Source organism: Drosophila mojavensis, unplaced genomic scaffold (assembly GCF_018153725.1).
Source record: "Drosophila mojavensis isolate 15081-1352.22 unplaced genomic scaffold, ASM1815372v1 contig_81, whole genome shotgun sequence".
NCBI classification, from domain to species: domain Eukaryota; kingdom Metazoa; phylum Arthropoda; class Insecta; order Diptera; family Drosophilidae; genus Drosophila; species Drosophila mojavensis.
In genome coordinates this window covers 1520546-1542738 of record NW_025318907.1, presented here as the reverse complement: position 1 = coordinate 1542738, position 22193 = coordinate 1520546, and the positions used below count along the sequence as shown (strand labels likewise).

The window sequence follows — 22193 nt, the reverse complement described above, 5'->3', positions numbered from 1 at the left end:
GAATTCCTTCGGCAAGCCAGATATGTTATGTGATTTTTAAGAATATTTTCATAAAAAAAGTTTCCATCACTTTAAACCTATTATTAAATTTATTTATTATTCCCCACTACATTGATCAACCTATAAGAGTATTCAATTGTCAGCGTAATATAAACAGCTCCGTCGACTATTGTTTTGTTGGGCTCTTGCCAGGCTGGACCTCAACTTTGGCATTCAGCGGGCGCAATTGGATATGTTGCACTTTTGAGCTTGCCAAAAAAAAAACAAAAAAAACAGAAATTCAGAGGGAGCCAAACAAATCGAAATCGAGTGCGCATCCTGTGAATACGTAGTATATTCAAATCCCAACATGAATTCAGCTCCTCAGCTAAGCCAAATATTTGCGAGGCAGCCGCTGTTGATGCTCTGGCATTTAGCTACAATTGAATGAATTAAAAAAAAAAAAAAAAAAAAAAAATGCAGAAGCAAATGCCAACGAAAAACACATAAAAATGAAAATGTTTTAATTAAATTTAAATATATATGCACGCACACACACACACACACACATGCGAATGCGGGTCGACTGAACATTATTTGGAACTCGCCCGCAGTTGGCTCGAGTTTTTCACTTTCGCTTTCATGCCTTTTATTTGCGTTTTGTTTGTGTTATTTGACTCGCTCCCTTTTCGCTTCTCGCTTGCAGTTAAACATGCAATTTAATTTAATCGTAATCGCATATTTAATTAGTTGTGCAAATGCGCAGGTATTTACATATTTCAATTTGCCAGCTTTTCCACTCATTTAATTGCTGAATATTTATTTAAATTCGCACACAAATTATTATTCTGTCTGTCTCTTGATTGCATTGAGCTTAAATGCATTGAGATATAATGCCATATTTCTTAATTTAAGTGAGTGTTAAGTTAAGCGTTAATTTAGTGCAATTGAAGTCGACTACAAAATGCTCTGCCAGCAGCGAAAAGTTGAGGCAACTTAGATTAGCTTTAGTTGCAGCTTAGTTAAGGCTCAATTTAAATATTGAAATATCATTTGATTCAGCAGCCCAGTCAATAGCAATTAAAACCACAGTCGACTTTTTATAGCCCATATTTGCAAAATAGAGCGCATGCAGCTTTATGTTCGCTTGTTGCTACATCGATAGGGCACTTGAAAGTGCTCAAACATGCACTTCAAAGTGCAATCGAATTGTTGCACATTTTGACGGCACTCGGCTAGCTGTTGTTGTTGTTGTTTGGTATTTGTGTGCTGCTGATCCAGCTTCGTCGATTTCGGCTCCAGTGCCAGCTCCTCATGCGCATTACTCACTTCATTTGGCCAGCTCAACAGGCAACGGTCCAAGCAGCTCTCCTGTGCGCCGATCACCTGCAGCTGCAATGGAAGGCCATTGATGAACAGGTGAAATCAACTCAACGGCTGTGGGCTTACTTGGCACAGGGCCAGCGCCAGCGCCAGCATGGAAATGTGTAAAACGTATAATTTCATATTTGTGTTGGGCTATCACTAAAAATTTTCATTACTGACAGCTGTGTCTAGGCAGCTTGCTCCTTTATGGACTCTGCGGCAGCAGCTAATGACTTAGGTCGCGCAAACAAATCAGCGAGGCAAACAAGCGCCCAAGGATAGATATATACACACACACACGGATATGCATGTGCATGTGTGTGTGTGTGGGCTTATACAAAAAAAAATACACAAGCAAATGAGGCAATCTAAGCGGTCGTTCTTAATGCTCTTGTTGCTGCTGGCTGTTGGCTGTTGACTGTTCTTTGTTGGTAGTTGGTTGTTGGTGCTGCTGGGGGCATCAAGTGCATGATTATGACAACGCCCTTAAGCCGCCCACCGCAGCGTCATATTGCCGCCACAATTGTTGCCTGCGCATATGTGCCACGGGGCGTATTAGTAATGCCCACAGCGGCATCTATTACAGAAAACATGCTGTTTCTGTGCAATGCGAAACTCACACACAACTATACAAATACACATGCATACACACACACACTCAGACAGCAACCCACATACAGCCCTACAGTCACCCGCAGGCTCACAAATAAACAAGCTGCTCTTTTCATGTTTGCTTTTTATTTTTTACTTTTTTGGCTAAAAAAAAATAAAAATAAAAAAAAACACAAACATAAAATAGAAATTGTAGAAAATTTTGCGCCATACTACACTTATATTCGATATCTGATTTCCTTGACCACGCCCCCTTGTCATCAGCAGTAGCAGCAGCAGCTGCTATCAGCGCTGTCAGACACTTAACATTTGTGCCTGATGCTCTGCCAATTGAGCACTGATTTCTTCACTTGTTCATGCATGCAGCAAGCTCTGCTCACTACTCGCATCACATATTTGCTTATCTATGAAATGACACGAACAAATTGCTATCAAATATACAGTGGAAGCTGTTCAATATAAGTATGATCAAAATTGATGATGAAATACAAGGGAGTTTTCTTATAAAGTGTAGCAACATTTTCTTTTAATAATCAAGTAAAATTATTTATAAATTTTTATACAAATATTTGTTATGATAAAAAGTAAAAAATCGTACAAATAATTAACATAAATAAATAAATAAATCACAAAAGTTAAACACATGAATATAAAAGTTATTTAACAATTGTATATATTTATTATAAATATATTTCAAATAAATATATTTTTTGTAATAAGTAAATATCTGTTTGCTGTTATATATTTATTCCTTCTCTCGAAGTTATTTATTTAATTATTATTATTATTTTTAATTTATTTATTTATTACATTAATATTTTCTAGTTATATTTTTAATATAATATATATAACGAGAAGGAGAAATGTTTAAAAAAATTCAGTACAAATTTATTTGTAATTTTAAGATTAATGCATTTAAGAATATATAGCTAAAATGGTAAGTAAATATCATAACAATTGATTTAAAAATCTAATTACTGTTATCCCTAGCAACCATGGTGGCGCAAGTTCTATTAATTTTAGTTCAAAATTTAGAATGAATTAAATCAAATCATGAAAATCAACTATAGCTATATAATAAAAACTATAATAATAAATAATAATAAAATATTTACTATAAATATATATAATAACTAATTTATTTTTAATATTAACAACAATTAACAATACCTTAATGTCCACTTGCATAAATTCACATTTGATCCCACTGTGCAGCTGTGGAAAAGTTGAAGCTTCCCTTTTAAAATGTCACATTCTCGCTTTACCGTACTTCAAAGCTTGCCCCCGCCACCCCTCAAGCAGTCAGACCAAATTATATTTTACATCGGGCGGCACTTTCTAAGAATAAAATTGAAATAAGAGTAAAAACGCGTTAGAATAACGCCCACGCTGCCGACGCTGACGCCGACGCCGCCCACCGCAATATATAAAATGCGCCTTTTAATGAAAATGTGGCTGTACATCAAAGGCGTCGAAACGGACTCGCGTCCTAACTCAGCTCGGGTCTCATATTTACATTTGAAATAATTTTCTTTTGCCAGCGTTGGCCTAAAACAAATGTCGAGATGTCAAGGACACGGCAGGCAACAAAGCAAATAGCAAGATGAAGACGAAGCAGCAAAAGCAGAGGTAGCATAACGGCAAAGTGAAAGCATATGCCGCTAAGGTTGCCGACTGGACAAAGAGTGGCCAAGTTAATTTGTACGCAATGCAAAAAGGGCAAGAACGTAAATCAAATTTTCAGTGGGCGGGAATTTAGGTCAGTTACAGGCTGCTGCTGCTGCTCAGCTGGCGGTGTAACTGTGTTAGTAGGGCAGCAGCAGGAGCATATTCTGGCCCGGCCCGGCACAGCCCAGCCCGGCCCGGTCTGGCCTGGTCCGTTCTGGCTGCCGACCTGGCCCCTTTTACTGTTGGACGTCACAAGGCACGCACGCCGCGTGACGTCACAGCTGCGACAGTGTTTTTAATGCAATTAACTGCGCCAGCTGCAGGACAAAGTTACTGCCGCTCTCTTCAAAGCTCGTGCTCTTTCAATGCGGACTCTTGCACTCGCTCGCCTGCTCGCTCGCTCTCGTTCTCATGCTCTTTAGCCAGCGCCTGGCTCATACGCCCTGTTGCACATGTTGCGCATACGCATCGTTCGCCTGTGCTTGAACAGTAAATATTAGACTTGCTTTTGTTAATATGCTTTTATTTAGGTATATTGTTGCTTGGTGTATGCAGTTACTATGTATATTTTATAATTTTAAGTTTTCTCTTATCTTTGATTTCGGTATATTTATTGCTTATGTATATTGTAATTTGCCTTTGATTTGCCTTTTTTTCATTTCTGTATATGATTATAAGAGTGTAATTGCATTTCTCGTTTGCATTTATTGTTAAATTTTACTAATATTAAGAGTTTGTTGTTAAATTCTTTACGTTTGTGTGTGAGTGTGTGTGTGTGTATTTGGTTACGCTACAATATTCTTTGTGGGGGATTCACTTGAAGCAATTTCTAAACCAGGTCGATTTCGAAATACAATCTATTTTGTTTCATACCCTCAAATAATTGTTACACATAAATACATTCAGTCTCAATTGGCTTCAACAAATGACATTTTCAATGGCATTAGTCTAAAAACAATTTTATGTGTGCGTCTGTGCTTATACTAATTAAACATCTTATTAACCTCAATAATCGCTATGGCAGAACATAACATTATATCATATTTGATATACATATACATATAAAGAGAATAAAATCTTTCAAGAGCAAAGCATTCACGCTAATGATCAAGAAAACCAATAACTAATTGCTCCAGACACATTTAATATATTAAATACGAACATAATATTTATGGAAAATTACAAAAGATAATAATTATTATCAATTATTATCAACCGTAAAACAATAAGAAAATGTTTACATCAACATCATTTCAAACTCTAACTACTCCAAATAAGTTGTATAAAATTAAAAAAAAAGAATACAAATCGAAAATTTATTCCCTCATACTCATCTTCATCGCAACTTTTTACTAAAACTTGTCCAAGCAGCAAAAAATCTTCAAATACTCATTCTAACTACTCAAAATGTTAATTCATATTTTATCATAGTAATTACATTAAAACCATTTTTTTCGTACAATTATTCAATAATAATGAACATGATATTTTCCTATAGTTTCCTCGTCTCTTACTACCTCATATGATATATTTATGCAATTGTTTATATATTTATTGTTGTCGTTTATTTTTGATTTTCCTTTCTATTAATTATTTTCATTTATTCTGACATGATTCGACTTTGGCAAAAAACTTGATCAGCAAATAATAGATTCATGTTGGATTTTACTATGAATTCAGTAGCATGTATTCATTGACTCTATATATCCAGCCGATTCGGAGCCAGAATTTTATGCAGATCTTTGTAAATGGCTTTGGCTCAATTGACATTCGCATTACGTAAATACATTTAGAACTTCAACATTCATGAATTAAAAATCTGATATGCCCCATTGTTAAGCGGTTGGCAACAATTGATTTTTGTTTACTCTGTTATAGCTAAAGTTTGTTGAAAAGTATTCTCCAAGTTATTCTGTTGCTGGCATTGAAACTAATTTTAAGCCTTGGACTGGCCCACTGGAAGTTGGACAGTTGTAGAATTAATAAAGGTTTATAGCTTTGCTCAATGCCCAACGGGTGTTAACTCAGATTTATAGAAGTTTATATAGAGTCATATATCTATTAACAGTCATATAGATTCAGACATTTAACATAAATACAGTTCTCAAATAGTTTTAGCTTAACATGGATAAGAATCCTGAAGTTGATAGAATTAATTACGCCACAGTCTGATTCTGCGTCTAAGTTTTAACGCCGATATTGAATGTCTCAATTCAAATAAAAATTTTATACTCAACCTTGAAATAAAACACACTTTTTTTCATGAAAATTTCACTAAAAAGGAGAAAACTAGTCAAGCTCTGACCACAAAATGTGGAATGATATTTAAAATGTATATTCAATACATGATATTTTTGCTTCTACAGCAATTTTTTTTCTTTTTTTTTTCAAATAAAAAAATAAATAAATAAATAAAAACAATTACAGTTGATTTTTAAAAAACACCCACATTTTCAACTAAATAACTTTAGGAGCGAAAGATTTCAACCTCCCAAATTAAACGAAATATATTTCACTCAATATAAAAAAAAATCAGAATCCATTTTAGAAACTCTATCATAAAAACAACTCTTGTAATTGCTGTCAATGCATTATCTTCCTCCAAGCTGTTTGTAGAATATAGATAGAGGTCTACTGAATCCATGCTTAAACTTTGCAATCTTTAAATGATGCACCGAAGTTTTTCGCCATTTGGTTTTATAACCTGTTGATCTTTATGATTTTTATGCTAGTACAATATTTCGTTAACTTTCAATTGCTCTTAAATTCTATGAAGCATTTCTGAATATTTCGTTTTTACGTTTCAAGATGTAGATTTTTTAATTCTGTTCGTTTGGCCACTCGCAGCGCCTAAGTATATGCTAGAAATACGTGTATGTTAACCCAATGTTGCAGGACTGATTCTTCTGTTCGTTTTCGTCTTCCTCTTTTTCTCCTCGTTTTTTTATTTGTGTAAAACAATGTTTGATAAAAGTGCCTTAATTTGGCAACTCCCCGGCAGCCAGGCTCTATCTAAGGCTGCCCAGGATGGGCAGTCAGATATCACCATTACCGTTCGAATTGGCATTGACTTCGTTGTTTTGAGAAGACGCCTCAACAGTGCTGCATGTGGTTGTGGCCTCGGCAACGGTTATGGTAATGGTGGTATTCTGATTGTCGCACTGCACCACCTCGATGGTGCGAGAGTTGCTAACATTTGTTGTGGTCACCTGACCGCTCTCCGCCTCGTTCAGCTGCCTCCCAATCTCGCGATCAATGGCCTCCGCATCTTCCGGATAGCGTTCCGAGCAGAAAATTGCGCCAGCCTTCAGCAGTTTCAACAAGTTCAAGCGATCCTCAGCGTTGCGTTTGGCACAAAGGGGTCTAAAAAGGAAAGTCAAAAGAGACGTGGAAGATGTACAACAGAAATATAAATAGAAATGCAAGTGAATGGCATAGTTGACCAAATTATAATACACTTTAACTAGTTTTTGTAATAATAAATTTCAGTTCGCAAATAACTGTTGACTCTCTCTCTCTCGATTTATGCAAATAAGTCTTTTCTACTCACACTCTGAAAAACAAAAACTCAGAGAGCAACCGATTGCATCAATGTTATTCGCGAGTTCATTACCGATCGGCATGCAATCGTTTATTGTTGTTTGGTTTCGCTCTGGTTGCTCTCCGACCAGTTAGATGTACGTATTGGTATGTAGGTGAATGTTGTGTTCGCTAAACACATCGCTTACGTGAACTGAATGTGTGCATGTATGTATGTGAATGTGAAGACCGTTTGCTTAGAGCTTTCGCTCGCCTACTGAGTCTCATTATGCGAACGTTGATCGTAAACGAAGTTTCGTTAAAAGAGCATCACACGAACAGTTTAACGAAAAGAACCAAAGTCACTTGCTCTGAGCGAGAGTGAGAGAGTATGATTTCGGTTCATTTCATGCACAAAGCTTAAAGAATAAATCGTTTAACTGTTTAAGTGCAAACAATTTTGACAAATAGCGAGATAGAGACCTAAATATGTACTTGTGTATATCTATTCATCTTAACATATGAGTTAAAAGATTTTATTATATTTACGCCGATTTGATCAATTTTATCAGCAAAGACCAAAAGAGCTTCTCATAAAAAAAAAAATTAAATTTTAAAGTAACTTTTGCTCACCTGCCCGCATCCTTGAGCTGCTCCATAAATTCCTTGCCAGTTATATCCACCAATGAGTTGGGATCCATGTTGGATAGCGAGTCCAGATCAGCGTCGTTCATGACCGAAACGTTGCACAAGTTATTCTGCAGCTGGCCAACCAGCTGCCGGATACGCGCCGATTCCGAGTTATTGGCATCCGTGGTGTCGCCGCTCTCCGGGTTGCCAGTGATGCTGCCATTGGCCGTGGCATTCGGCGTGGTTATAGTCACGTAGTGAGTGGGCTATAAAGCATATGAGATACAAAACAGTTGAAATACGAGTACGTGACCCCAAATGTCGCTAAGTGAAAACAATTAAATAGATTTTACTGTGCCCAAAGAAGGATAAAGGCAATGTTTCTATGAAAGCGAATATATATTATATTCTATAGGAATATATGATAAATAAATAAATAAATATAAACAAAATTCCCATATAAAAAAAAAAATATTTTAGTTTGTTTATAAGCATTCCCTTTATCCGTCATTATGTTTATTAGTATTTTTAATTAAAATAAAATTAAAATAAAATAAAATATTACATTTGTGTTTTTTTTAATCATACCATAATTATAAATTAAATTATTTCAGCTGAAGTTCTGTTCTACTCACATCGATCCAATGCTCTCCAGGAAATACGGCCACCAGCTCGGTGTTCTCATCGAGGGTGCGAAAATATTCCTCATCGTCGATTTCGGTGCCATCGGAGTCCAAGTGGATGGTCGGCTGCTGTTCGCACTTGTCAAATTTCTCGGCCACCTTGGTGCGTATCTCCTCTAGGCTTGCGGCGCAGACGGCTTTTTTAATGTTGCGCGTGACGTCCTTGACCTGGCAGTAGACAGAAGGCAGCAGGGAATGGAACAAGGATAAAGGGAATAATAAACCGTTACACGTTTGCAGTCACATATGGAGGGCGATATACATTGAATGAATAATAAATTAATACTACGGCCAGAGCAACAACAGCAACAAGAACAAGTGCTACATGGACCAATATAAAATATTAAAGCCGGACACTCGACTATAACAGCGCTCAGAAACATTTAGTTTTTATTCTTTTTCTCTCTCTATCTCTCTCGTTCTCTCTTTGTTTTTTAGGTCTTGCTCTCGCTTAATCAACTTGGCATTAGGCAGCGCGTGCTGATGAAAATGTTTTTGTTTTTTTGCTGTGTTGTTTGCCCCGTGTCTTTTTTGGCCCACTTGCCACACTGATGCCGACGGACACGTGAACTCATTACCACGTTCCCAAAGTTTCCCAACAACACACACACGCACCCATCCGACGGCCTAACAGCTTAGCAACTTCTGAAAGTGGGTCTAGATTGTTGGGGTCATTACAACTGCGTCACAACCTGGACAACCCTCATGACGAGAGCTACATAGATTAAAGTATTAGCTGACATTCACGTTAAGCCCCAGCGAATATAGTCCAAACATAAATTCGTATGTATATATGTATGTATATATCAATGCAAATTTGACAGCCTGTGGAGTGTGCTCATTAGACATAAAGCTGATTTAATGCCTTGCATGAGAGGTAAAAACAAAAAGTTAGCAGCTTTGAGAGCTCTTAAATCTGCATCATTGAATGTTTTCAATATGAGGAGACATTCATGGTGCTTTACTATATATACTTAATATTCATAAAGACAATTTACATACATCTGTATATAAAGTTTTAGTTCGTCTGCAGAGAATGTTTTTTCGTTGAACTTTTCTCAAAGTAAACTAATTGCTAAACTTAACGCATTCAACTTTCCAGAAAATATTACAATGAGGAAAACTTTTGACATTTTGTTTATATATTTCAATTCAATTTTTTTAAACTATTCTTTTAAATTTTAAAAATTATAATTTTTCATAATTTTTATACACAACAATTCTCCCTATTAAAGTTAAATACTTCGAGTTTAACAAAATATAAAATATGTTATGTATTTCAATATAATATAATAAAACTTAAATGTGCTCTTATATTACGCTCACACCCTAATAAGTTTTAACTCATAAACTCTATGGGTGTCTATGATGCCTGATCAATCTAGACGTTCCGAAATGAATAAATTTCTAAAAAAAAGAAATGAAATCAATAAATGCATATACTTATGATATATTGTTAGTGCCGGCAGAACTTTGTCTGGCCTTAATCATTATGGGTCCCTTTTCATGCACGAGCAGAAAAACTTGACATTCGCCAAGCTTTGAGAAACAAAAAGTTTTCATGCATGCTTAGGCTCTGCTGGACCACACTCCGGACTTGGTTCATTTAATATTTTCATTTGGAAACTTTGCACGCAAACTTTTGGCACTTAAAATCAACATTTCAATGAACGATAAAAGTGCTTACCAATCATAAATAAACATGTAACATCTGAAGTGTAAGAAAATCTGCAGAAATCTTTCTCATCTCTCTTCAGCTCTCGACTTATTTCAAAAGGACTCTTTACGCTTGTTAAACTTGTATTTCCTCTAGCAACAGCTAACTTAAACTAACTTAATTGCGCTATAAGTTGATCAAAATGTAATTAACACTTAGCGTCAATGGCTGTCATCAGCGGCACATCAGTCAGTGCCACAGCAGCGGCAGCAAATGAGGCAGTCGTTAGAGTCACATTTTCGAGTAATTTAGAACCCAAATACCAAATAATTATGCCCAAGGGACACACACATACACAGGCACACTTATAAATGAGCAACAATAACAAATCGAAAAGCCGCAGCAGAGAAAATAAAGAAAGGCGAATATAACAGGTAAAAGAAATATTGCATACGTCACGTTGCCCTGTCAGCTGTCAACTACTGGCGGATCTAATTGAGATTTATGGCAAACGCTTGCCTAATAAATAAGTAAATAGATCAAATGCAAAACTTTATTCAAGCGCAAAATGTTTTGTAAATAAGCTTCAACCCAATTTCGTATGCCTTTTGTTCCTTTTGTAATTTTTAGCAGAGTTACCAAACTGAAGCATTAGAGCCTTTGAGAGTCTCGCCTTAAATGAAGTTGAAATGGAATGTTGGAAAATATTTTACATGTATGTATAGAATATGCATATATGCATATTCATGTTTTTCTTTTTCTTTTTTGGCTACTTCGTGTTGCAGTTTGCTTGCGCGTAAAACTTGAGCACAGTTTGACATGCACTCGTCTGCCTGCCGCACAAATATTTGTCGTGTTTGCTAACAAGTTATGCCTGTCAGCAGTTTAATGCAGCATACTTTCGAGCGCATGCCAGAAATACATGCCACAAGAAGCGGCAGCAGCGGTACAAGACATACAGCACAAGGACATTCATCTGCTGGCTGGCTCTATTAAACTTTCATGTTATGTTAAATGGCGCCTGAGCGTTAAGGTTAAACTGAACATAAATTAGATGTGGGCAAGTAACACAGGGAAAGACAGAGACAGAGACAGAGAGAGAGAGAGAGAGAGAGAGGGAGAGAGAGCAAGAGAGAGAGTGAGATATGCAACAGCATCGAAGGCGGCCTCACGACTGCTCGCCAAATTTATCACTCAAGCTGGCAACATGCAACGTGCCGCTGCAAGGCGCGCCCTCATAAATAATAGAGCTGGGCGTGCGAAATGAAATTGAAGTTGAGTTTGCATTACAGCATTTTTATTACAATTACCCACAGCACACAGCCAGCAAAATGATAAAAAGAAAGTAGCAGGCAAAAATGGTGAATTTCGCCTTCAGCGACCATTAGCCGAAACAGTAAACTCGAGTGCTGAACTCAAAGGAGAGCGCCAGCTGATAAATTGCCTGGGAATTGTCTGGCCTCACTGGCATTGAAAACTTTTTCCAGCCGCATTCGCTCGAAACTTGCGCCAAATATTAATCATATTAAGCCAAAAACTTGCCAACAATCAAAACTTGCGCCAACTATTGAAGCGCACTTTTCAGGGCACATCATACGAGGAATTACACAGATATCATTTTTATTTGTGGTTTTCCAATACCTTATAAACAAGTTCAAGGATCAGAACTAGTAGCAACTATGACGGAGTGAATTAGTGTCTTTGATTCTTTGATTGGTCTCGATTGACTTTATATATAATGATCTTTGATCTATACAGATCTTTATAAGTTTATAGTATAGTTAGTCCACAGTTCAATTCAATCAATAATAGTCAATTCATTTTTCTATAAATGCCATCGATATATTGTATAAGAAGCAATCAATCAATCATTTATTGAACTTTAATTCAAATTAAATACAAATTTGTACAATTTTTTTTATTGTCTTATTAGTACTATTTTAATAATAAATTTGTATTTATTTCCTTTTTTTTACATTATAATTTTAAATTTGGAATTAATATTTATTTAAATTATATATTATTTGCTATTCTTATTTTTTATTTTTATTTTATTTATATTATATTGATTTTTTTAATTATAATATTATTATTATATTATTATTATTTATTATTATTAATATTATTATCATAATTTTTAATTTCAAATCATTATTATTTTTGCATTAATATATCAATCTAACAGCTCTTCAAGTTTATATACAGACATGCATAAGAATCGTCTGTTATACAGGGTACTTTCTAGTTGAGCAGCCTAAAAAAATGCCAACTCCTGCCAACTATTTTTTGTCTGATTGCGGCAAGCCCCATGCATTTGTTGGCCAATTCAATGTGCCGTTCGCAGATATTCACATTTTCAATTACGTTAAATGCATTTCATACAATAAAAAGCCTAACTGTGATTTTATTTTAAAAACGAATTAAATTTGCCTGTAGCTCAAACTGGCTCAATTTATTGCATCAAATAATGATAAATATTATTGAAATTGCAGCTGCACTGGCTCAAGGCAGCATTTCTGCCTAGAGCCCCAAATGCAGGCAAATATTCAATTTATTTGCGTGAAGAAAAATATTGGCAAATGCATTAAAAAATTGTACGTGATTAACAAATATTTAAATTATCAAATATTTAAGCTAAGTTTGGAAAGAGCAGTCGGAAGATACGCTTTATTGAATAAACATTTTTATAGAAAAAATTTAGTGAGTTTTAAATTTCTTAGACTGGGAATCGCATCGAAAGAAAATAGAGAATTATTATTTTAAATTTAATCTTAGTAAACTATAGACTCTCATCCCAAACATTCTTCAAAGAATACCAAACTGTCAAAATTTTCTCTCAGTGTACAAATTGAACTGCAATCGATCAAAAATCTCTGCTAATTCGACCGTCGGCTCAGCTCAACTATCGTGTAATCCTCAAAAAGCCTGCAGCGCTCCTGCCAGCCGCAGGACACTCAACACGTACAACATATCCTGTCCGCTCCTTAGCGCATCTGTCAAAGTGGCGTCAGCGACTACGTGACTGCGTCTCGATTGGGCCACTCGACGGACTAGGAGAGCGGAGCCACTCTCCCAGTAAAGGTGGGCAGATAGGTGACTGCATATAGCCACAAGTTGGATAGTAAATATTTGATAGGCCTAGAACGCAGATTTGAAAGCCGCTGGGGAAATTAGGCGCCAAGTTTAAATTACTGTTTGAACTATGGCTGCAAATTATGTAAATTATGAAATATATTATTTATGCGGCTGCCGGCTGTCACTGTGACAGTGCCAGTGGGCGTGTATACGTAGGCGTGGGCGTGGCCGTGGCAGTTACTAATTACAGTGACATGTCAGTTGCGGAACTTTTTTAATAGCATTTTGCATGGTTGTCTGCGTATTTTGGCAGCTTTTAAGCCGATTTATGTTTGCCAGAATTTTAAATTAATTATTATAATATGCAGCGACATTTTAATGGAAGCGTTCTGACGCACTAACAAATCCTGTAATTTTCTACTTGTCGTGTTGTTAAACCACTGATAAAAGGCCCGCATCACAAAGCGACCGCAGTAAATTTGCGAAACATTTGCCGAAAGACAAAAATAAAGTATGTGAAAGAAAATTTCTTGAGTTGCATTTGCTTTGGTTTAAGCCTTGCTCTGTCCAAGACAAATACAATGCAAACGTCCCTTAAACGGCTGTGAGCTATTTAGACAGCGGCTAAACAAATTAGTTGACAACAAAGGCAATTGTTGGCAAGCAAACAAATGCCAAAGACAAACAATTCCAAAGCGCTCAAAACTGAAAAAAGCATACAAAACACACGAAACAAAACACAAAAAGGAACAATAAAAGCAAAGCCCAAAAATGCATGTCAAGTATTTTGCGTTTGCAAACACACAAACGAATTACTGAGCACACTCTTTTCATGGCGTTCTCTCTTTACTGTTGCTTTGTTCTGCTCTCACAAGTAAACAACATTTAACAGCGCAACCTGCTTCAGAGCTTTTGCTCTCTTGCTGAACGCTCTTCACTCCTCGCTCACAGCAACTTTAAGTTCACCCAGTTTTTTTTTTATGGGGGAATTTTTAAATAGCGCAAATGCGAAACACAGCACGCGGTTGTAAACGATAACAGCCGCAGCTACAGCTACAGCCACAGCAACAACAACTGCGACGCCCAAAAAAGGGCATGGCACTGCAATGTGTCTGCCTTGCTCTGGCCTTTTATTGGAATCCAAACAATTGACTAACTTACTTTGAATGGCTTTCTGGAGTCAGTGCCATTTGTTATTTCCGTAGCATTTGGCATTTTGGCTCAATACTATTGTTAGCTTTGTGATTATATTTTTAAAAATTTGCAAAATTGTTCTAAACAGTTATTGGCACATTTGCAACACTGCACAGCATTAGCTTTAATTTATATAGCTTTAATTAATATTTATTTGGTTTACACAGCACTTGATGCAATACTGACAACAATTATTACTTTGTGCAAACTGCGCTCAAAATGTTTTTTGTTCAGCTTTTCATTTATAATTCAAGCGTAGTTCCAAGCTTTACGTGCAATTAGCAGAAGCGCGAGCGACCGCCGGTTTCAACTGAACTCTCTTTAACTACGACACTGGCTTTTATAGTCGCACAGCAGAAGAGAACAAAAAGCAGCCAGTAGCAGAGGACAGTGCTGTCCACCCTAAAAGCGGATGAGTTATTTTCAAGCTGACAAGTTGTATGAAATTTTTCGTTTTAGTATTGAAAAACTACAGCTAATAATAAGGAATTATATTTCATTTGCACAAAATTATATTATACATTATTTGGTACATTTATTCAATTCTAGCTTGGAGTTTGCAGCTAAATCAGCTAAATGTGGCCTGCAAATTGTAGCAGCTCTCAGCACTGTTGTTTTTTTACAAAGAGTACAGAGCAAAACGCAAATAAGAGCTTACAAAAGAGCGTGCAAATTGTAAAACTATGCCTTGCTCTTTGGCTAGTCCTTTAGCAGCCCACTGTTAAGTGGCACACAGGTGCTCAATGAAACTTGCTAGAAATTTGTCGAAAGAATTTATGATAAGATTAAAACCAAAAAATCAGTAAAAAAAAAAAAATATATATATATATATATTCAAAACTAGCTACTAAGTTATATTGATATAGATCAGCTATTCAAAATGCCAACAAACTTGATGGCAGTCAATGTCCTTGGGGGGCAACTCTTTACCCGAGCCAAGTTAAACAACAGTTAAGCAACGGTTAACTTTGCCTTAACCGGCCAACACCTATTTAAATCTATGATGTTAACAACTGTGTGTGTGTATGTGTATATATATGTGTGAATCAAAAGTAAACTTTTTGACAAATAGCCAAAAGGCATGAATGCGATGCCTAGCCCATGTCCTGGCCCCATACCCAGCCGGAAGGTAGCCAGTTGGTTGAGCAGTCTTATCGTTATTGTGCCCCATTGGATACGAACTGTTTGCCTTTGCCCCGTTTGCTGTCATTGCACTTGCAACAGAAGGCAGTGGCAGTGGCATGGGCTGGGGCAGGGGCAGCGGCAGCTGAGGGTGGTTGGGCGTTAACTATTTTGAGCTCAAGTGACTTGAAATGACATACAAGGACATTGCCTTATAGGTGTTGCCAGTTGCCGAGTCACGTGCGTGCCGGTGCATTGACCCACAAAGCCAGCAAACTTGGCCAAAATGTCATGATGAATAGCCTCAAAGTCGCAGCAGCTACTCAAAGTTAAGGTATTCCTCCTCCTCTTCGAAAAACAAAAAAAAAAAAAAAAGGTAAAAATGTCAACACTTTCGTGTAAGCACAGAATTTTTAGGCGAGAATTCTCACCCTTCTCTGTTTGTCATATAAATAGATAGCCCCAGAAGGCTGAGTATAAAACAAGCAACGGTTTTCATTTGTATATGCCTTGAATTGTTTATTTTCCTATGCTAATTGATAATCAACAAGTTCGGGTGTGGGAACGGAAGCCCATGGATATTAAATACCCTGTAATTAAATTAAATTCAAACTAGGGTATTTCAGGTGTTCAGGTTTTAATCTCATAATTGAGAAAATATTGATATAATTTATAATCAATCATTTATCAAAAATATGAAAGTGAAAATCTCAATGCCCCAAATCATTTTCCAAAACACTTTTCCTAATCCCCATTTACGTGGTATTGTCAAAGACAACGGCCCATTCAACACGCCCCCACGCGCCTAAGCGCGCTGGCTGGCCATAACTTTTGTGTTTACACAAAGGGCGCACAAACGAAAACAAGGTTAATCAGCAATTTGATAAGCCTGGCCCGCTATAAAAGATGCAATTAAGCAGGAAACTTAAGCCGTCTTTAGCTAGCCTGCAATATAACAGCGCACTGGACGAGCTGCTCTCTTAGCTAACATTTGAGAGCATTGCCCCTCACTGTTAATGAGGCAGCTCGTGCTATGTTAGTTAACAGTTGATGTGAAGCTTTTCGCCCGCCTCTTTTGGCACTTCACTTTGACATTCGCTGGAAACTTCATGAATATGTTAAAATTTACGCAAATGCTGTGAAAGTGAGGCTGAGCTGGGCGTGGCTGTCGGCGGAGCTAAATGGGAATTTAAAAGCAGACGTTGCCAAGTTTTAGGCCATAACATTTATCACGGCGCCGTTTTGGGTAATGGCAGGCAGGGCTCATTGAATGGATATGGATGAGCGGGTCACGTAGGCCACGACCCCTCGTTCATTGAACTTAAGGCACAGAGTTTAGGATTACAAACATAAACATACAATTTATTCCACTTGTCTTCATTCATATAAATATATTCATATATACATAGATGTATATACATAGATATGTAGGCCCTCACTAGTAATTCTCCAGTATTAGCTTGGGCACCACATTCATGCTAGTCAGCTCCTGGAATAGCAGTTTACAGGCATACGGCATCGATATCTTAGAGACATGGGCCGACGACTGACAGAAGTGACACCATGAGCAATAGGCCAATCTGCCGCAGGTGCGGCACACGTCCACCTCAAAGGCGTCGGATGATATCATTAGACGTTCCATTATCAGCATACTCGCTCCATAAGATATGAGACAATCACGTTCCATCTCGCCCAAACGCAGCCCACCCTCACGACTGCGACCCTGGGTGGGCTGGCGTGTGAGCACGGCCTTGGGACCACGTGCTCTGGCATGCATTTTGTCCTGCACCATATGCTTCAGCTTCTGGTAGTAAACCGGTCCCGAGTAGATGTACGCCTCCAGCGGTGCGCCCGTTATGCCCGAGTAGAAAAAGTCTTTGCCCATATAGTTAAAGCCGTGACGCACCAGCTCTGCCTGCACATCCGCCGCCTTGGAGCCCCCAAAGGCTGTGCCATAGTGAAATTTACCCTCCAAGACACCAGCTTTGCCGCCCAACAACTCCAAGGTCTTGCCCACTGTCATTCGGGAGGGGAAGCCGTGTGGATTCATGATCATGTCTGGGCATATACCAAAGTCATTGAACGGCATATCCTCCTGATCCACAATGAGGCCCGTAACACCCTTCTGCCCATGCCGCGAGCTAAACTTATCGCCAATCTCCGGTATGCGCGTTTGTCGCAACAATATCTTAATGAGGAAATCCTCCTCGGCATTGGCCGAGACCATCACGCGCTCAATATAGCTGGGCTCGGGTCCCTTGTAGCTTATGGGCACAGCGGTATAGGGCACCTGCGATTGGCCTGCAATGAAAACAGAATGAGTAATCAATTTAATATATTGAATAATATACATATATGAAATTATAAAAACCTTCGAGTGGATTAATGGAAGTCACTGCTGGCATTTCCTTGTTGATCATGATTTGTTTGTTTTGCACCTGTTCTCCAGGCGCCACAATGCCATCCGTGTCCAGCACATCGTGCTTGAAGATCACCTTATTGGTTAGAGCATCCTTTACTGGACCCATGATTCTATCAAAGGTCTGATTCGCATAGCGCTTCACAGTGCATTTGGAGTTCTTGTAGACCAGACAACGTCCATAGCCGCGATCAATTGAAGCCTTGTTTAGGATCAGTGCATCTTCGATATCATAGCCGGAGTAGCTCATGACAGCCACCGTGGCGTTCTGGCCGGCGGGTAGCTTATCGAAGTTGGTCAGCTCAATGGTGCGCGACTTGACCATCGGGGCTTGCGGATAGACCAAGTTGTACATGAGGGAGTCAATGCGATTCTTTTGATTGTAGCCAATCATGCCCATGGCTTGTTTACCCATCGCACATTGATAGGTATTACGAGGACTCTGGTTGTGATGCGGATACGGTACCAGGCCAGCACAGACGCCCAGCAGTGTAAACGGTTCAATTTCGAGATGCGTGGTGTGCGGCTCAAGCTGTTCCTCGTTCCAGGCAATAAACGAATCGTTCTCCTCATTCACATCCAAGTACTCAATCAATCCGTCATGCAGAAAGTCATCAAATTTACGTACGCCCCGCATCAGCTCATCCAAATGACGCTGTTGCACAAGTGGACGTTGGTTCTCCACGATGATATATGGCCGGCACAGCCGTCCGCCGTCCGTGTGAATGAAGATGCAGCGCTGTGTGTATGACGTGTGGATGGAAACGAAACTGCCCATGCGTCCCTTGCGGCGCATATAGCGCAGGTTGCGCACCAGATGCCGTTGATTAATGGTCAGGCCGAGCACATTGCCATTGATGAAGACCAGGAAAACGTGCGGATTATTGATGGGATTGCCGCTGACCTCACGTATGTCCTCGACGCCTGCGTTGTAGGCCAACGTCATGACCGGCCGTTCGTCCACTTCGGTCGTTATGTGCGTCATTAGCGCCAGATTCTTGACTAGACCGCAGGCTTCGCCTTCGGGTGTATCGGAGGGACACAGCATGCCCCATTGACTGGGCTGCAGTGAGCGGGGACCGGACACCTTGCGCGTCTTCTCAAACTGTGAGTTAACGCGCGTCATCATGCCCAGCGCCGAGATGTAGCTGAGTCGCGATAGTACCTGAGTAACGCCAGCGCGTTCCATTTTAAATCGTTTAATTGTCCAATTCCCAGAGCTGATGGCAGACTCGAGGCCAGCGGTAATCTGGGCCGCTCTCATGTGCTTCACCACATCGAACTGTGCCGCCTTCACCTTGGGTATATTCTTGTCCGCTATCATCTTCAATTCCCAGTTCATGCGCTTGAACAGATCCTCGAACATCAGCGAAATCAACGATCCAGCCAACTCCAATCGCTTGTTGCCATAATAGTCACGATCATCGAATAGCGTCTTGTCCAGCTCTGCGGCCATCACGCGTCGCACCATTAACGATACGTAGATCGCCTTCATTTGAAAGTTAAAATTGTCAACGGGCACATGGGCTAGAATTGTGGTCAACAGCAGCTCGCGTGCCTCCTCCGAGGGGGTTTTAGTCGTGGCACTCTGAAAACGCTTCACCACCAACTTGGAGCCTGTGAGGAGGAAATTATCTTCATAAGCAAATTAAGTACCCACAAGTCGAGCCTCACCCATATAGTCCAGGGCGCGCTGCTGTGTGAAGATCTTCAGATTGAAGGCCTCCAAAAGAGAAGCACCAAAACGATTCTGAGAACGCGCGTCCAAACCAATGTGAGCCATTATCTCCTGATCGGAGACGACGCCCAGAGCCTTAAATATGACGACAATAGGTATGTCGTCCGTCATTGAGTTGTGCTTCAGGTAGTATTTGCCATGCTTGCTCAACACCAACGTGCGCGACTTCTTCTCATGCGTCGATGAGGTGACCTGGCACTGGACGACACCATTAAAGTCCTCAGTCAGCATTTTATTCCAGGAGAGCTGCTCCTGTATGAGAATGACCTTCTCCTGGCCACGCACCACGAAATAACCACCCGGATCAAGCGGGCATTCGTTCAGCTTGGAGAGCTCAAACTCGGATTTACCAGTGAGCACACAATTCGAGCATCTGAGCATTAAAGGCATGCGACCAATGAGCAAATTGTTGCGCTTAATACGCTGGGTGCCACGTGTGTACTCAATGTCCACACTGATGGGCGCCGAGTAGGTAGTGTCTCGCAGCCGGCACTCGTGCGGCGTGGTCGCCTTGGTTATGTTAAAGCCATCGTCAATGTCCGGCTTGCCCACGCGTACGTCCAAATACTTCAGGTAGAAGAGCGGATCTGCGCCACTGGTTACAATTTCGTTGGCACGCACAATTTTCTTGATATCGACATTGATGAAGTGATTGAAGGAATCAATGTGCTGCTTGACAAGGCCTTTGACTTGCAAGAATGCCGGTACCAGTTTCCATTTCTCTTGCAATGGCTTGATAGGCTTGGACCATTCCTTATTGTCGCCTTGCGTCCAAGTGTCATCCTCCATAGACGCATCGTCCTTTTTTTCCTCACCCATTTAAAAAGAACCAATCTAATATTGTTAACAATAATAACAGCGCGTGGTTAGAGGTGGATCACAGAGAAAATGCATTTCAAATTCAGCTATCGATAGTTAATTCCTATCGATTATTCTCAGTCAGCAAAAGGCGGTCTCTTCAAAAATGTATCTCAAGCAGCAACGGTGCTTAAATATAGTCAGTGCAATTCGTGTTTTATTTCAAAAAATGCAAACAATTAAAATCCAAAATTTATATTTATATAATAAGAGGCCCTAGACCTTTTTCACAATTTGCACCACATCCTCGTCGTTCAGTACATGCTCAATGCCCACCTTTTGCGGCTGATGTTTGACCGATGATCCCCAGACCAGCGCACTGGAAATTAATATAAACCATTTATACAAATTTATCGTTAAGTAAATAACTTAACTTACTATTTAAATTCCTTGGCAATAGATCGATGCAGCTTATTACAAAAGTCCTCGATGCTAGTGCGTTCATTGTGCAGGACGACCGGAGAATTGTAGTCGGGCAGCTGACCCTTGGGCTTGGTATAAATTCGCACCAACTTCAAGTATTCCCACATCAGCTCGAGCAGATCGTCGAAGTTCCAATGATGATGCGCTGATATGGGTACACAATGCGGTATCTTATAAATCACATCCAGCTCCTCAATAGAAATTTGGTCGATCTTATTCAGCAGATAAATACACGGTATGTAAATGCGATTGCCCTCAATGACATCAATCAGATCGTCGCTAGTTGCATCATAACGTAGTGTGATGTCAGCATTGTGTATCTTGTACTCCGACAGTATGGTCTTGACCAGATCCGCATCCAGCTCTGATTGGGGCACCATGCAGTTGAGATTAATGCCACCCTTGTCCTTTCTTTTGTAGTAAATGTTTGGAGGCTTCTTATTCAATCGTATGCCAAAGCCTTCCAATTCATGCTCCAGCAATTTTTTATGGCCCAATGGTTTCAGACAATCCAGCACCATGAAGATCAAATTACAAGTTCGCGCCACAGCAATCACCTGACGACCACGACCTTTGCCATCCTTCGCGCCCTCAATAATACCAGGCAAATCGAGCAACTGTATCTTGGCTCCCTTATACTTAATGCAACCCGGCACAGTGGTGAGCGTTGTGAACTCGTATGCGGCTACCTCAGAGTAAACGCCAGCTAAATTCGATAGTAACGTCGATTTACCCACAGAGGGAAAGCCGACGAAACCCACTCGCGCATCTCCCGTCTTGGCCACCTCAAAGCCGGCTGAAAATGTATTGATTAAAGTCATATCCTATTTTAAATTAAAGCTCAACATACCTTCGCCGGTACCGCCGCCGCCGCCCTTTGGCGAGATAAGCTCACGTCGGAGCTTAGCAAGCTTGGCTTTCAGTAAACCCAAATGGGCAGACGTTGCCTTATTCTTTTGCGTGCGTGCCATCTACATGTCACATACACACACACATGCATATAAAGTAAATGAAAGACAGGGAGACAGGTTAGCTTCGTAGTTGGCAGATTTTTGACTAGGATACGCCTGCTTACCTCCGACTCGATGGCCGCAATCTTCTCAAGAATCGTACTCATCGCTTCCGGGTTAATTATTTAATGCCAAAGTTAAGTCAAATCGATGAGTACTATTTACAAATTTTTAATGCATTAAAAACGAAAATAAACTCGCGTGGAGACTGCCGATAAGAGTCACTGCGATAATTTTATAT

General features: G+C 39.4%; 4 protein-coding genes across 4 annotated transcripts; all 4 read right to left on the bottom strand.

Annotated features, from left to right (window-relative positions):
• Nucleotides 1–486: 486 nt before the first annotated feature.
• LOC6580453 lies at nucleotides 487–1540 on the bottom strand. Its single transcript, XM_002006255.4, has 2 exons — nucleotides 1429–1540; nucleotides 487–1371 (listed from the first exon to the last, which is right to left on the bottom strand). The coding sequence occupies exons 1-2, from the start codon at nucleotides 1483–1485 to the stop codon at nucleotides 1117–1119; spliced, it is 312 nt and encodes a 103-aa protein (XP_002006291.2). The 5' UTR covers nucleotides 1486–1540; the 3' UTR covers nucleotides 487–1116.
• A 2586-nt stretch (nucleotides 1541–4126) lies between these two features.
• LOC6580452 (DNA fragmentation factor subunit alpha) lies at nucleotides 4127–14698 on the bottom strand. Its single transcript, XM_002006254.4, has 4 exons — nucleotides 14350–14698; nucleotides 8409–8624; nucleotides 7777–8039; nucleotides 4127–6987 (listed from the first exon to the last, which is right to left on the bottom strand). The coding sequence occupies exons 1-4, from the start codon at nucleotides 14401–14403 to the stop codon at nucleotides 6660–6662; spliced, it is 861 nt and encodes a 286-aa protein (XP_002006290.1). The 5' UTR covers nucleotides 14404–14698; the 3' UTR covers nucleotides 4127–6659.
• A 2140-nt stretch (nucleotides 14699–16838) lies between these two features.
• LOC6580451 (DNA-directed RNA polymerase III subunit RPC2) lies at nucleotides 16839–20553 on the bottom strand. Its single transcript, XM_002006253.4, has 3 exons — nucleotides 19598–20553; nucleotides 17876–19540; nucleotides 16839–17805 (listed from the first exon to the last, which is right to left on the bottom strand). The coding sequence occupies exons 1-3, from the start codon at nucleotides 20478–20480 to the stop codon at nucleotides 16943–16945; spliced, it is 3411 nt and encodes a 1136-aa protein (XP_002006289.1). The 5' UTR covers nucleotides 20481–20553; the 3' UTR covers nucleotides 16839–16942.
• A 101-nt stretch (nucleotides 20554–20654) lies between these two features.
• On the bottom strand, nucleotides 20655–22175 carry LOC6580450 (GTP-binding protein 128up). The gene is made up of 4 exons (XM_002006252.4): nucleotides 22018–22175; nucleotides 21793–21913; nucleotides 20898–21738; nucleotides 20655–20838 (listed from the first exon to the last, which is right to left on the bottom strand). Exons 1-4 carry the CDS (start codon nucleotides 22057–22059, stop codon nucleotides 20736–20738), a joined length of 1107 nt encoding a protein of 368 aa, XP_002006288.1. The 5' UTR covers nucleotides 22060–22175; the 3' UTR covers nucleotides 20655–20735.
• Nucleotides 22176–22193: the final 18 nt, after the last annotated feature.

Excerpts from the sequence above, each read along its gene's own strand:
- LOC6580453 (XM_002006255.4), bottom strand. The coding sequence starts at position 1,485 with ATGAAATTATACGTTTTACACATTTCCATGCTGGCGCTGGCGCTGGCC. Across the intron at positions 1,372-1,428 it reads TGGCGCTGGCCCTGTGCCAA|CTGCAGGTGATCGGCGCACA; the intron begins GTAAGCCCACAG and ends CTTCCATTGCAG.
- LOC6580451 (XM_002006253.4), bottom strand. The coding sequence starts at position 20,480 with ATGGGTGAGGAAAAAAAGGACGATGCGTCTATGGAGGATGACACTTGG. Across the intron at positions 19,541-19,597 it reads GCGCGCCCTGGACTATATGG|GCTCCAAGTTGGTGGTGAAG; the intron begins GTGAGGCTCGAC and ends TCCTCCTCACAG. Across the intron at positions 17,806-17,875 it reads TTCCATTAATCCACTCGAAG|GCCAATCGCAGGTGCCCTAT; the intron begins GTTTTTATAATT and ends TTTTCATTGCAG.
- LOC6580450 (XM_002006252.4), bottom strand. The coding sequence starts at position 22,059 with ATGAGTACGATTCTTGAGAAGATTGCGGCCATCGAGTCGGAG. Across the intron at positions 21,739-21,792 it reads CGGCGGCGGTACCGGCGAAG|CCGGCTTTGAGGTGGCCAAG; the intron begins GTATGTTGAGCT and ends ATACATTTTCAG. Across the intron at positions 20,839-20,897 it reads ATTGCCAAGGAATTTAAATA|TGCGCTGGTCTGGGGATCAT; the intron begins GTAAGTTAAGTT and ends ATTAATTTCCAG.
- LOC6580452 (XM_002006254.4), bottom strand. The coding sequence starts at position 14,403 with ATGCCAAATGCTACGGAAATAACAAATGGCACTGACTCCAGAAAGCCA. Across the intron at positions 8,625-14,349 it reads ACTCCAGAAAGCCATTCAAA|GTCAAGGACGTCACGCGCAA; the intron begins GTAAGTTAGTCA and ends GTCTACTGCCAG. Across the intron at positions 8,040-8,408 it reads CTGGAGAGCATTGGATCGAT|CCCACTCACTACGTGACTAT; the intron begins GTGAGTAGAACA and ends TATGCTTTATAG.